This window comes from Marmota marmota, unplaced genomic scaffold, assembly GCF_001458135.2.
Source record: "Marmota marmota marmota unplaced genomic scaffold, marMar, whole genome shotgun sequence".
NCBI lineage: Eukaryota > Metazoa > Chordata > Mammalia > Rodentia > Sciuridae > Marmota > Marmota marmota.
Genome location: NW_026000205.1, coordinates 889,505 through 903,544, shown reverse-complemented (window position 1 = coordinate 903,544; position 14,040 = coordinate 889,505). Strand labels below are relative to the sequence as shown.

General features: G+C 45.3%; 1 protein-coding gene across 1 annotated transcript in view; it reads right to left on the bottom strand.

Moving 5' to 3' along the window:
• Positions 1-6,247: 6,247 nt before the first annotated feature.
• Izumo2 (IZUMO family member 2) overlaps positions 6,248-14,040 on the bottom strand; it is a 7,875-nt gene continuing 82 nt past the window's right edge. Inside the window, 6 exon segments of the mRNA XM_015497090.2 lie at positions 6,248-6,378; positions 8,792-8,872; positions 9,748-9,768; positions 10,006-10,092; positions 13,622-13,696; positions 13,866-14,040. The exon segment at positions 13,866-14,040 is cut by the window's right edge and continues 24 nt beyond it. Coding sequence (XP_015352576.2) covers positions 6,248-6,378; positions 8,792-8,872; positions 9,748-9,768; positions 10,006-10,092; positions 13,622-13,696; positions 13,866-14,040 — 570 coding nt within the window.

The window sequence follows — 14,040 nt, the reverse complement described above, 5'->3', positions numbered from 1 at the left end:
GCGCAGAGGCGTGTTCGCGAATGCGCCTGCGCAGCTTGGACGTAGGCCTCGCGACTCGACTACATTTCCCAGAAACCTTTGCGACCCCCGCTCCTTGACCACTGAGACCTTTCTTTGCCACCTCCCTCAGTCTTTCCCCTTCTTATGATGAACACTGTGACGCTGGAAGTTACAAGTTGAGATGGAAGTAGCCTACGACCCTGAACTGTCACTTTAAGGAAAGCTACATTCACTCAGAAGCACCAAGTATAGGTGAACTCAGCCTAATTCCGTTTTAAGATTAGGAGCCATATCATCACAAAGTCATGAAAAAGTTGATTTCTGTTTTACTATAAATTACTGAGATTTCTAAACTTGTTTGGAATTCCCGCCCGTGTGCTGAACTCACCCATGCCTGGCTTTCCTTGACAAGATAACAATCCTCTCTGAAACCTCAGCAGCGTCTCATAAATTCTGATGTTGGGATCTGAATTTACTCCTTACCTTGAAGTATCATGCATATAGATCACTAATCTGCCATCTGCCCTTGTATTATGCTTGCCAGAACCCTGTTAGCTGTAAGTTCCCAAGACACCCCCGCTTTGTAACTTCTTGTGCTATATAAACCTTTTCTTCCAAGAGCTGGGCTGATCTCTAGCCTTGCTTTGGGAGAGACAGTTGCTGGCCACCTTTTGTGTACACAACACAAGTTTGCTTTAATTTGATTTAAAATTGGAGTCGGTGGTTGTTTCTTTGCATTGTGGTTCAACAATATGCCTTACATAAGAAATCAACTTTTATGAACTCTGGTCTAGTATGTATTTTGGAAGTTTGTTTGTTATAGTAGCTAGAGCCATCTTGACTAAAATACAGTCAAGTGTCAAACCACGTGTAAAAGAGGATGAATCTATGCCCCCAAATTTCATGCACAAAGAATAAAACCTTTTTTCACTGTTTAAATCTGAATCTCATTTTCGTTTGGAGCCACCGATTCTGGGGCACAGCAGGGTGAGAGGGTGAGGTGTTTTGCAGAAACTGTATCTCAGTTATTTGCTCATAAATAAAGTTTTATTGGGATGCAGGCATGCCCATTCATTTATTCATAACTGTCTACAGCTGCTTTCAGGTGCTCTAATGACAGAGTTCAATCAATGACTTGGAAAGCCTAACACATCTATCTGGCCCTTCACAGAAAAGTTTAATGACTCCTGGCTTAAACCACTTCTAACTGGGAGAAATGTTACAGCTAAAGAGAAAAAAAAAAATCCTGGTACCTTTTCTTGTCTGTCGCCTGTCTCTTTTTTAAAAATAAGATTAGAAAATTTCAAAACTCAGAGAGATTACGTATTCAGCAAGACCAGAAAACTGAGTTTGTCTAATTTCACTGTGCAAGTTGTTAACTTTATAGTCTCCCAGAAAATCTTGTGCAATAAGGATAGAAGGCCATTAAAGAAGGTAGAGAAGCAGCCACACAAGGCGGTATGTGACTGTATGAGGCTGAGGCAGGAGGATGGTTTGAGCCCAGGAGTTTGGGGCCAGCCTGGGCAACACAGCAACACTCTATCTAAATAAAATGGTAGAGAAGAAGAGATGCACTGGCTCTGCTGTATGTCCACCTGCTGCAGCATCTTGGCTGATGACTTTTTTTCTTTCCCTGAGAAGAGTGGATATTACTCTGTCATAGCCAAGACCTTGGCTGGGACATGTGAAGAGGGGTCAGGGTCATTTCATTAACAGGGACTCATTCTTGCCCTTGCTGTCCAATCAACGGGTTGAGTCAGGGCTCCTCTAGGCTGAGCCAAGAGGACTTCACCAGAGACCTCTGCAGCATCCCTGAGGGATCGCTGATTAATTATAAAATTGGAATTTGTTTTCCAATGTGCCCAGTAGGGCAGGATTTGGAAATCCTTAGGTCTTGGTTGTGACAGCTTGGAAACCTATCTTATGAAAACAATCACAAAGAAGTTGATTGGCCATAGTCCACATATGTTCATCATAGCATTATCCAATATTAATAAAAGCTGAAGATTACATTGAAATGGTAATAAAACTAAATAGGACATACAGTTGAAAATAACCTTTGATTCCAACATCAGGGAATCTATGAAACAGCAATACAACCTGCCCATATGCTTTAGTATCTTCATGATGGGTGGGGAGACAATAAATACCCTTATCAGCTTATGAAATTCGAATATAAAGCCATTTGAACAGCATGTAACAGAAAACACCACAGAAGTGTTTGCTATTTAAAAACAAGTTTTTAATAGTTCCCACGGTGTGACTTTGCTGTCCTTCCTCCTCTACTTCTTGTAGTGGAAAACCCCCACCTTGCTTGCAAGAACAAGTTCTTACAGCCTCTCCTGTAGTTAGCTTGTTGTCATTCCCACCCAGGCCAGCTGAGGTTGGCAACTCCCTCCTGGGGTTCCCACAGGTACACCCCAGTATCCCAGCGCTGGCATTGTAATAATTGCTGTGTTGTAATTCTTTAGTAACTGTCTGTCTCCCTCATCCCAGACTGCGCTCACCGGTAGCTCTCATCACACTATAATTTATGCACAATTTAATTATCCCTGTACCGTGCACTTCTAGGAAAATCCCACGAAGTGAAGGGAGCCTCTGGACCTGTAGCGGGAAGATATTAACAAACAAAAAACCCTCACAACATTGCTGGCTGCTACCCAAACAAAAAGCACTAGTTTGAAACCTTCAAGCTTGGGCTTTTCCCAAATGGGATGAGGTCTGGCTGCCATGTGTGAGGCACTGGTTCGATTCTCAGCACTGCATATAAATAAAATAAAGGTCTATCAACAACTTAAAAAGAAGGATAAGAGGAGGAAGAAGGAGGAGGAGGAGGAGCCAAGATGAAGTCAAGCATCTCAAACAAGCCTGCAGTGGCCACGACCCTGGACCATGACTTCAAACGCGCTGGGCAGGGGGCGTCGCCATGGCGACCAGCCTAGTAGTGCCCGGCAGAGGGTAGCACGAAAAAGCCCAGACATTGGTTCCCTCGGGATTTTTTTTTTTTTTTTGGGGGGGGGGGTACTGGGGATTGAACTCAGGGGCCAGGCACTGGACCACTGAGCCACCTCCCCAGCCCTGTTTTGTGTTTTATCTAGAGACAGAGTCTCACTGAGTTGCTTACTGTCTCACTTTGGCAGAGGCTGGCTTTGAACTTGCAATCCTTCTGCCTCAGCCTCCCAAACCGCTGGGATTACAGGCCTGAGCCACCGGCCGGCCTTCCCTCGGGATTTTTTCGGTGCCGCAGAAAGGAAGGGGTCGCAGCGGGTGAGCTGGCCCGCTCCATTCCAAAGGCGCTCAACTGCGCAGGTAGAAAAATTGGTATCTTGGCAACGGGCGCCCTTGAACCAGGAAGTCAAGTTTCCGCCTTTCATATACCGCCCCCACCTCCTGCGTTTAACCTGACTAGGTGACAGTATCTATGGCGACAGACGCTTTCTCAGGAGAAGAGCATTCTGGGTAATGTAGTTAATTAGGGAGTCTAACGACGCTCAACAAAGCTGGAAAACCCTAACATACAATCTACAACCCCCTAAAATTTCCGGTCATCTCACAGAAGTAAAAGACATGTTTTGGTTTATCTGCAATACTTGAAATACAGTTGTGGAGAGTGCCAACACTAGTGATGGAGAAATTTAATGTACAAATCTGAATATGTGTTCTCTTGAAAAATCTTAAGATCTGAAAACACTGGGGCTGTTTCTCCATGACCACAGTAAGATGGAGCTAAGTAGAAAATTCTATTTCATTCTGAGATAGAAAATTTCATCACTATGAATTGGGATTTGCAGTTACTTTACCTATCTGGACCCATAAGTTATTTAAGGTCTCAATCCCAGATCCTGGGAAAACCCACCAAATTCCTTTTCTTGGCATTTAAAATAAGTCTTAGTTTATGGATCAAAATGTCTTTGTGGACTTTTATACCACACACACACACACACACACGCATGCACACGCACATTCATTTATTCAAAATTTACTGGGCACGAGGTCCAAGCCAGGCACTGTGTTAGGCACTAAATCTTCAGCCAATCAGCTTTTTTTGTCTATCCGTGACCATTTCCTCATATATCCCTCATTATCTGAACCCTGAATTAGATAATGATTGTTCTGATGGCAGATTAAGAAATAGAAGGGATTCCATGGTTTATGGAGTAGCAAGAGTTCCACTTACATGAAAGTGTATTAGAATCTTTTCCGGTACACAGAGGGTAAAAAACTAGGTTTAAGATAGAGAAGGAAACTTGGACTCTTCCCTTGATCATTGCTCTTTTATTTAACCACACTTGAGGGTCCGACCACATCATCTTCTTTAGGGTGCATTTTCTCCCCCAAAGAAGAGGGTTGTCCCTTCAAACCTCACAAAAGGTTGTCTATCCCCTTTGAAGGTCCAAATCACTTTGGCCTTGAATTAGGATAATTGGTGGCTCTCAATGAACAAGATCTAATCTCAACCTTCAAGGAACACATAACCATTATAAAAACAGTTGGTCACCAATTGGTAGGAGGGTGTCCAGGAAACTGTCAAACACATGAAGAATTTGTCATAGGTTTTATTAAACTTGTTTCCTTTCCCTTTATGAACCCCAAAGCATCATCCTATTGCAAGAGGAGTTTTCGGTTTTTCCTGTATGTACAACCCCTGGTTAAGAGAGAGAAATTCTGGAGGTTAGAAAGAGAATTTCAGGGTCCCTCCAAGGCAAATTACCTCCCCCAAGGTTCCCCCTAGTCACTGGTCCGATTTGGCCAAGCCAGTGACAGCATGGGTTTTGGGGAAGATTTCCAGTCAATTCATGATGGTACTTGAGGAAGGAGAGAAAGTTGGAATGGAAAAGTTGGAGTTATGGCAGAATGTGGGAAAAGACCAAGAGATAAGAAAAGGCAGAAATGGAGAGACATGAAAAGACAAAACCAGAATGTAATGGGTTAAACCGTGTCCTACTTCTAAAAATATAAATCCAAGACTCAACTCCCAGTACTTGTGAACGTGACCTTATTTGGAAATAGGATAATTAAATTGAAATGAGATCATCTTGGACAAAGGCCGGGCCCTAGATTCAGAGACTGGTGTTCTTATATGAAAGGAGAGGGAGCCCTGAGGCACACACACAGAGGAATCATGAATGCAGGATCAGAGACTGGGGGGAGAGGCCATGGGCTAAGGAATGCCACCAGCAGCTAGGAGATAGGTATCCTCCCTTGGAACCTCAAGGAAGAACCAACCCTGGAAGCCTTGACCTCAGATTCTTGGCCTCCAGAATTCGGAGAACAAATTTCTGTTGTTTTAAGACACTTAGGTATGGTCATTGGTTGCAGCAGCCCTAGGAAACTAATACACAGGGAGAAAGAGAAATGGAGAGTCAGAGATGGAAGACAAGACAGAGCCAGCTCACAGTAAGAGCAGAGACCCATCAAGCCAACTGCTGTGAAGAGCAGTTCCTTTATTTATTTATACATGGTGCTGAGGATCGAACCCAGTGCCTCACACATTCCAGACAAGCGTGCTACCACTGAGCCACAGCCTCAGCCCCAAGAGCAGTTCCTGATTCATCGCTCATCACTACCCCTGAGAGGGGCCAAGGCCAATGATTCCCATTTTGAATATGGAGAAACTGATGTGTTCAGGAAAGGAGACTCGTGGGGCAGTAGGAGAAGACACAGAGGGAAAGAGAAGGACAGAAATCCAGATGGAGAGAAGAGGAGAGAGGCTGGGAAAGGGGCTGAGGGGGCACAAGCAGACAGAAGCCCAGAGAAACCCTTACAGGAGGAGAGAGGAGAGTGAGGTCCACCTCTCTCCTAGGCGCTGTGCCTGGGGCTCATGGAAATGTTTTCATTTTACTTTCTCTCCAAGCAAGAAGGAAATAAATGAATAGAACAATAATGACGATGATGGTGAAGAATGCATAAGAATGAAGCCAACTTGGATGATAATTGTTTTTATGCCAACACGTTTACCAAATATAATTCCAAGTATTTTTTAATAGAATAAGGGGCTCACAAATGGAAAATTTCTGAAAACTCTTGTATGTCTTGTATGACTCTGGGGTGGGGGAAAGAAGAGATAGGAGAGAAAGAGACTCACAGATGAAGAGGGAGGAGAAGAGGGAAGAAAAAAGAAGGGAGGGGAGAAACATGAGAGCAAGAGGCAGGAAGGGATCAGGGAGGAGACTCCCAAAACACACAGTGAGGGCATTTTGAGGGGCCCAGTGAGGCACTCGGGGACTTAGCAGGGCACAGGGATGACTCACGCGATCAGGATGACCACGAAGAGAAAGATAGCCAGAATCACGGACACGATGATGCCCAGCAGAGCCTGGTTCTTCAAGTAGTCATCATCCGTCTGGTACTGCAGGGACATGCGGGGCTGCCCGTCCACTGGGGCGGGTGGCAGAGACAGACCCAAGCTCCAAGTTACCACTTTTCTTTAGCTTTGCACCCACCTCCACATGCGTTCACTCGGCCACCTGGGAGGGCAGGGTGGGGCTTGCCTGTCCTCCCCACGGGGTCCCTGCCCTTTCCTGCCTTCTGACCCTCCACCTATCCATTCCTCCAGGGCGGCGTCTCAGGCACCATTCTGGGCACTCGGGATCCATCCTGGAACCAAGCGGGCAAGCGTCCTCGCCCTCCTGGACCTGAAGGTCTGCCACCATGACAGTGAGAGCCTCTGGATGGGGTGGTGGAAGGCAGCAAGTAGGACTTGGGGAGTTCAATTTAAATTTAAGAGAAAGAAACACCATGCGCAAGGGAAGGGGTGCAGAATGCCCGCAATCTCCCAAGCTGAGGCCGCCTGCGTCTTAGCTGTGAACCCCGAAGGTGGCCTTGGGAGGTGAATTCTGCACCTTCCACTCTCTTTCCGCCCCGACTTTTCTAGCAGCAAAGCCTCTTGACTTGGCCTTCAGAATCCAATCCACCTCTACAGCTACCAAACTGGTCTAGCCCCGACCCGTGCTTTTCACTCACGAGATTCCCTGCACCTTCCCCACATTTCCTCACATGGCCTCCAGAGGGCGCAGTCAACACACCACCTCCGGTCCCTCCTGAGCCGAGTCCTGCAGCGGAGGCTCCCATTGGAGTAAAAGTCCAAGCCCTCACCACAGCCCACCACGACCCACCTGGGCTCCCAAGTGACTTGTCCCGGATTCTGGCTGCCCACTTCTCTCCTTAACCCACTTGCTCTCTCTTCACGCACTCAGCGCTGGCCACGCCAGCTCACCTTCCCTGTGGTTTAATCTTGCTGGATCTCTGCACGCTATTCCCTTCGACATTCTTACTGTTCCCCTCACTCATTTTCTTAGATCTCAAAGCTCAGACCTCTTCACAGAGGCCCCTGAGTCTGCACTCTTTTAGTGACTAGGCTCCCTCTTCCAGACTCTTTCCATCAAGTCGTTCAGTTCTGTTTTCATTAGAATGCCTTTTGCTGTCTTTAATTAGTTCATTTATTTGTTCAAGTAATTATCATGTAACTGTAGTTCTCAATCAGGGACAATTTTGAAATGTGTAGAGAGATTTCTGATCATCCTGGCTGGTGTCTGGAGGACCAGACTAGGGAGGACTAGGCTAGGGAGGAGAGTAAATATCCTCCGACACACAACTCAGGCTCCTCGAGGGCGGGAACTCCTTCAGTCTCCCACTTCAATGATCCACAGTTCGGGGCATTACAGGGTGCTCAAAATATTTGTTGTTAAACTTCATAGAAAGGAAGCAGACATATGTGGAAATGGGACAGTCAATAGAACATGTCAACTCCCCATGTCACCGAGGAAAAAATAAAAGGAGACATTTCTGGATTAAAAGCAAAGTGAAAAACCGAACAATTGAATGATATGGGAAGTCCTTTTGTTGAATCCTGATTTGAACAGCAGGTGTGAAAAATATTCAGAGAAGCTGATAGAGGGACTTAGAAATTATTTGCTATTGAGGGATCACTGTTAGGTTTGTTGGGTGTGGCAACAGCATTGTGATTGTTTAAGGAAATGTCCTGGAGCCAAGTATGGTGGCATATGCCTGTAATTCCAGCTACTCAGTGGGCTGAGGCAGGAGGATCACAAGTTCTAGGCCAGTCTTAGCAACTTAGTGAGACCACCTCAAAACAAAATAAAAAGAGCTGGCAATGTAGTTCAGTGGTTGAGTGCCCCAGAGGTCATTTCCAACTACTGCAAAACAAGAAAATCCTTATTTTTAGAGGCTGACACCATGAATGTATGTAGTTTCTTTTAAAGTACTATGGCAAAGAATAAAATAGGTGAAGAAAGTGTGGAATAATAATAATAATTGTGAACATAATTTCATGGAAAGTACCACTTTAGGGACTGTGATCAGAGAGGATTTTCTGGAGAAAGGCCTTTGAGACCTCTATGAAGTGTGTGTGGGGGGGAGCAGTGTGACAGAAAAGGAACAGCATGTGCAATGATCCAGCATGGCTATTCAATCCTGAAGGATGCACGTGGATTCATTCTACTATTCTCTCTGCTATAAGGAGATATAGAGATTTCTGAACAAATGAATCAATTTGGCACATCTTTTTGGACTTCTAAAAATGGCAAAGGAAAGAAAAAGCTATTTTTCTAGCACCTGCCACTCTGGTGTTGGGACATTTTAAAGTTCCAGAGGATTGTTCACATTCAACAGAAGAGACATAGTGAGTTTCAGAATGAGGAGGCAACACCTAGGCAACACCGTATGCAGATGGTAAGGGCAGAGCTCAAGGCCGCATGGGTAAGTCTCAAAACGCATATGCACTGCCTCCATCTCATGCACTGTCCCATGTCTCCTTAACCCAGAATCTTACCAAAGCAGAACTTTTCATTGATACATGCGGGATTGATTTTCTGGCATTTTAAACAGTCCCAGACCTCTTCTTTGAGTAAGCCTAAACAGGAGAAAGGGGAAGTAGTAGGATGAGGTTGTGTCCAGAGAACTGGCAATGGGCGGGAAGGAATAATGAAGAAGTGAGGGGGGGTCTCTTGGTCCTCCTTAATTTTGGAGGACCCACTGCACTGCAAAGTAAGTTGAGCAAAATGCACTAACAGTTCACATAAAAAATAACCTTTGTATAATTATTGAAGAGTTAAATTGAGTTGCATTAGTCCAGTTGATCCAACATTCCATTTGTAAAGATTCAATTAAACATTTGTTAACTTTGAATTTGAATTTTTTTCCTATTTTAGAACCCCAGGGGCATAGACAGGGTGATGAGCATTCATCTGTCTTTTCCTCTAACTGTGGACACAGGAAAACTACATTTCCCAGGCTCCCCTGCATCAGGTTGCAATCATGTGATACAATTCTAGCCAATGAAAATGAACAGAGTAGTGTGTATCATTTCCTAGCCTGAAAAGAAAACATCCGGTGTGATCACTATTGTCTTCTGAATCACGTTTGGAAGGTACAGTATGGGGAAGGTACAGTAAGTGGTGACTCCCGATGTTACCACTTAGAAGAGCTGCCTCTCAGTGGAATTTAGATCAGAGAGAAACAGATCCTTATAAGCCCCCACTTACATCTAGGGGCTTATTTGTTGATTCAGTATCCTATCCTATACTGATGTGACTCCCAAAATACTTTTTTGCAGGTTGCAACCACTTTATAAGTGCCCCCAAACCAAGTTTTCCTAAGTACTATGCTTGGGGCAGGGGAATTGCCCAGTGGAGTATGTGTGGTACCAGGACTTGATATGGGGGAAGAACAGTGTAAAAACTGTGGGAAGGTAGAGAAGGGAGGAGTAGACAATAAATCAGGACTCACGGCACGTTTTTCGATCACAGGCTGCAAGAGAAAAGAGCGGGAAGTGAGTTTACTTGGGCCAGCACTTTGGGGATTTAATTGGGAAGGAACCAGAAAAGGGAGGGAAAGGTGAATCTAGGCAAGGAGAAAAAAAGACTATTGAGGAGAGATGAAGGCTGAGTTGCGGGGGAGGAGAGGAAGAAGTTTGGAAGAAAAAATAGGAGAAGGGATTCAATGGGGAAAGGGAGGAGGGGATTTGGTGGAGAGAGCATATTGCACCTTTTGATTCATAGGATTTCAAAACCTTCTTGAGTTCCTTGGTCACTCTCTCCCTAAAGTCCACCAGTTCTTCCAGCAGAGGCCCATCTGAGAACAGAAAGACACCTTTGTGGGGTGGAGTATCCAGCAAACCCAATCCAGCAGCTCCCAATAGTAAGGATGAGGAAGTTCCTCTCCATTTACCAATAGTAACCAAGACCAGGGTTCCTTGGGAAGATACAGGTTGGACCACCCTTAATCTGAAAATCTGAAATGCTCCCAAATCCAAAAGCTGGGGGTGCATTCTGGATTTCAGAGTTTCAGACTGTGGATGCTTAACTGGTAGTCTGTAAAAACAATCCAAATCTGATAAATTCTGAAACCTGAAACACCTCTGGTCTCTGATAGTTTGGATAAGGGATGTTCAACCTGTGTAAGTCCTGGCCGATACTGCATCTAGCTTCTGATCCACTGTGGGGGCCTGCTCCAAACCACACTCTCTTGGCCTCAGTTTCTTTATCTTGTAAGTGGACTTGATATCCTCTGCCCTAATCTTTTCTGTCTCTATGCCAATTCCTTTCTGATTTCAGTCCAATCCAGCCAATGGCTTTAGTATTACCTGGACTAGTATTGTCCAGTATGGTAGCCACTAGCCACACACTTGGATGGGCTCATCTGGGCTGAAATGTGTTCTGGGTATAAAACTGGATTTCAAAGACACAGTAATGAAAAATGTAAGCATTGATCGCATGTTGAAATGGTAATATTTTTTATATTTGGTTAAATACCATATTAAAATTAATTTCACTAACTTATTTGCTTTTTATTAAAATGTGACTATTAAAATTTTCAGATTAAGGATGTGACTCCAACTGTGAATCACATCCTGTTTCAGTGGGATAGAGCTGTTCTGTACACTAATAACTCTCATATTTTACAACAGTCTAGAACTCTCACTGAAGTCCTGATTCATATATCCAACGACCCCCTCAAGGATATCTAAGGAATCTCAAACTCCTAAGTCTAAAACTGAATTCTGGATATTCTTGTTCAATTCAATCCCAAGTCACTGGTCTCTTAGTAGATAGAGGCACCATGATTCTAATAACATTTTGAATCTTTTGTTTTTCCTTCTGAGCAGTAGATCTCAACAGGGGATTAAAATATTCAGTAAACCACGCTGTAAATACAGGTGCTCTCATTCAGGCTTTGTTGTCCCCTCATAGAGCACCGGCAGAAATTTAATGAAATTCTTAAGGGTCCAAAGATTTCTGGATATGGTTAATGAACACTGGTTCCAATGTGGATTCATCATTTGAAGATTAGAAGGCAGGCATTGACTTCTAGCTATGGAAGTCCTAGACTCATCGACTTCTGACATAGGGCCATTTCGTCTGTGTTGGTAACCCACTGGAGAGTGCAGCCGCCCCTCTCTTCCATCCTAGCTGGACCTTCTGGATAACCTGCTGCAGCTTCTCCAGCAGCACTTTGCTGACATGGAGATGGCTTCTTTCCTTGAACCTCATGAACCAGCTTCTGCTAGCCTCCGACTTTTCTTCTGCTCTTTCCTTACCTCTGTGAGCCTTCACAGAATGGAAGCGAATTTGGTTCTCTCTCTGGATTAGTCTTTGGTTTCAGGGAATGTTGTGGCTGGTTTGATCTTCCATCCAGATCACCAAGACTTCCTCCATATCAGCAACATGGCTGTGGTGCCTTCTTCTCATTCGCGTGCTCACTGGAGTAGGCCTTTTTTGTACCAGGGATTGAACTCAGGGATACTTAACCACTGAGCCACATGCCAAGCCCTTTTTTTATATTTTACTTTGAGACAGGGTCTAACTAAGTTGCTTAGGGCCTTGCTAAGTTGCTGAGGCTGGCTTTGAACTTGTGATCCTCCTGCCTCAGCCTCCTGAGCTGCTGGGATTACAGGCATGCACCACCATGCCCGACTGGAATACCACTTTTGATTTCCTCCAAGAACTTTTCCTTTGCATTTGCAATTGGCTAACTGGTGAAAGAGGCCTAACTTTTGATTGCCTTGTTGGCTTTCAACTTGCCTTCCTCACTAAGCTTAATCATTTTTAGCTTTTGATTAAAATGAGATCGGCTCTTCCTTTCACTTGAATACTTAGAGGGCTTCGAAAGGTTATTAACTGGCATAATTTCAATACTGTTGTGTCTCAGGGAACTGGGAGTTCTGAAGAGAGGGAGAGAGATAGGGGAACAGCTGGTCCGTGGAGCAGTCAGAATGCACACACACACTTTTACCAATTACAATCATACTATCTTTCATGGGTGCAGCTCATGGTGCCCCAAATAATTACAATGGTAACTTCAAAAATCACTGATCACGGATCACTATAAAAGACAGAACAGGGGCTGGAGTTGTGGCTCAGTAGCAGAGTGCTCACCTAGCATGAGTGAGGCACTGGTTCAATCCTCAGCACCACATAAAAATAAAATAAAGTTTATTGTGTCCACCTAGAACTAAAACAAAACTTTTTTAAAAAAGACAGAACAATGAAAAAGTTTGAGACACTGCAAGAATCACCAAAATGTGACCCACAGATGGGAAGTGAGCATATGCTGTTGAGAAAATGGCTCCAACAGACTCCCTTGCTTGCATGGTCCCCACGAATCTTCAGTTTGTAAAAAATGCAGTATCTGGGAAGTGCAATAAAGTGAAGCAAAGAGAATGAGGTTTGTCTACAGGCCCTGTGAAGGGCTCTCTAGGAGTGGCTAGGGATCTGGGGGGGTGGGGTGGTTAGTGATAGGGGACAAACAGTTGTGAGTGGTAGGAACATTAGGTTAAGAGAATAATTATATAAACTGGGCTAACTGTGCTGACCCCATATGCTTTCACTTTTAAAAGCAATTTACCAGGGAGCTGGGGATATAGTTCAGTTGGTAGAGTGTTTACTCAACTGGGATTGTGCTCAGTGGAAGAGCACTTGCCTCCCATGTATGAGGCACTGAGTTTAATCCTCAGCACCACATGAAAATAAATAAATAAAATAAAGGTATTATGTCTATCTACAACTAAAAAATGGATTTTTTTAAAAAAAGCAATTTACCTGCAACCTTGGGGCTGGGGATATAGCTCAGTTGGTAGAGTGCCCGGCTTGCAAGCACAAGACCCTGGGTTCAATCCCCAGCACCACCACAAACAAACAAACAAAAAATTGTCCTGCAAACCTGCCTGCTTTGAGTGCAGAGGACATGTTACAGTCCTCAGCAAACTACCTGTTATCTGCAGGAGAAATATAGTCCCGAAAGGCCAATGATAAGCAGAACACAAGTTGTCACTTTTGTGACCCTTGCGCAGACCAGATCCCAGAACTCAGGGAGATAAGGATAATCCCTCCAACCATAAAACCTGTCAGAACATGTTCCAGTTAGAACTGGTTAGCGTGAGCCAAAGTGACCTGGAGTTGTCACAGCAGTGGGGACTTGAAAGTCTGATGTCATAGGAGCCTCAGCCTTTCTTCCTGTGTAAAGGGCAGCTCCCACCTGCAGGAACGGTCGCCTTCACCGGCGCCAGACACTCAGTGTGGGCAGACACGGGTGGCTTTTGTTTTTCTAGCGGAAATGGAGGAGGGCGAGGAAGGAGCTGGGGAAAGGCTTTCCAGGCTCCTACCTGACAGAGAGTTGACCTTTATGTGCTCTGTTTGGTTCTTGATAAAGGTCGCCACGCCTTCCAGTTGGTTTACCTCTGGCGGGAGAGGAGAGAAAATTCCAGAGGGTTCCTTACCGAGCCCAGTGACCCCCACCCGCCTTGCTCCCGGCCGGCCCGGTCCTCCCGCTTTTGGGGAGCGATCCCGGGGCTTCCCTCGCCACCCCGCTAAGGGCCGCCGGACTTCCTCCTCCAGCCCCGCACGCACCCACTTTCCCCACAAACGCGTTCATCGAGTAGTCCCTGAAGAAAGGCCCCTCCATGCCCAGCAGCAGGGCCTGCGCGCGGGCCTGCAGCGGCTCCCGGTGGAAGCGCCTGGGGATGAGCGCGGAGCGCAGCTGGCTCAGGGCGTCCTGCACCGAGTGGTCGCACTGCAGGCAGCC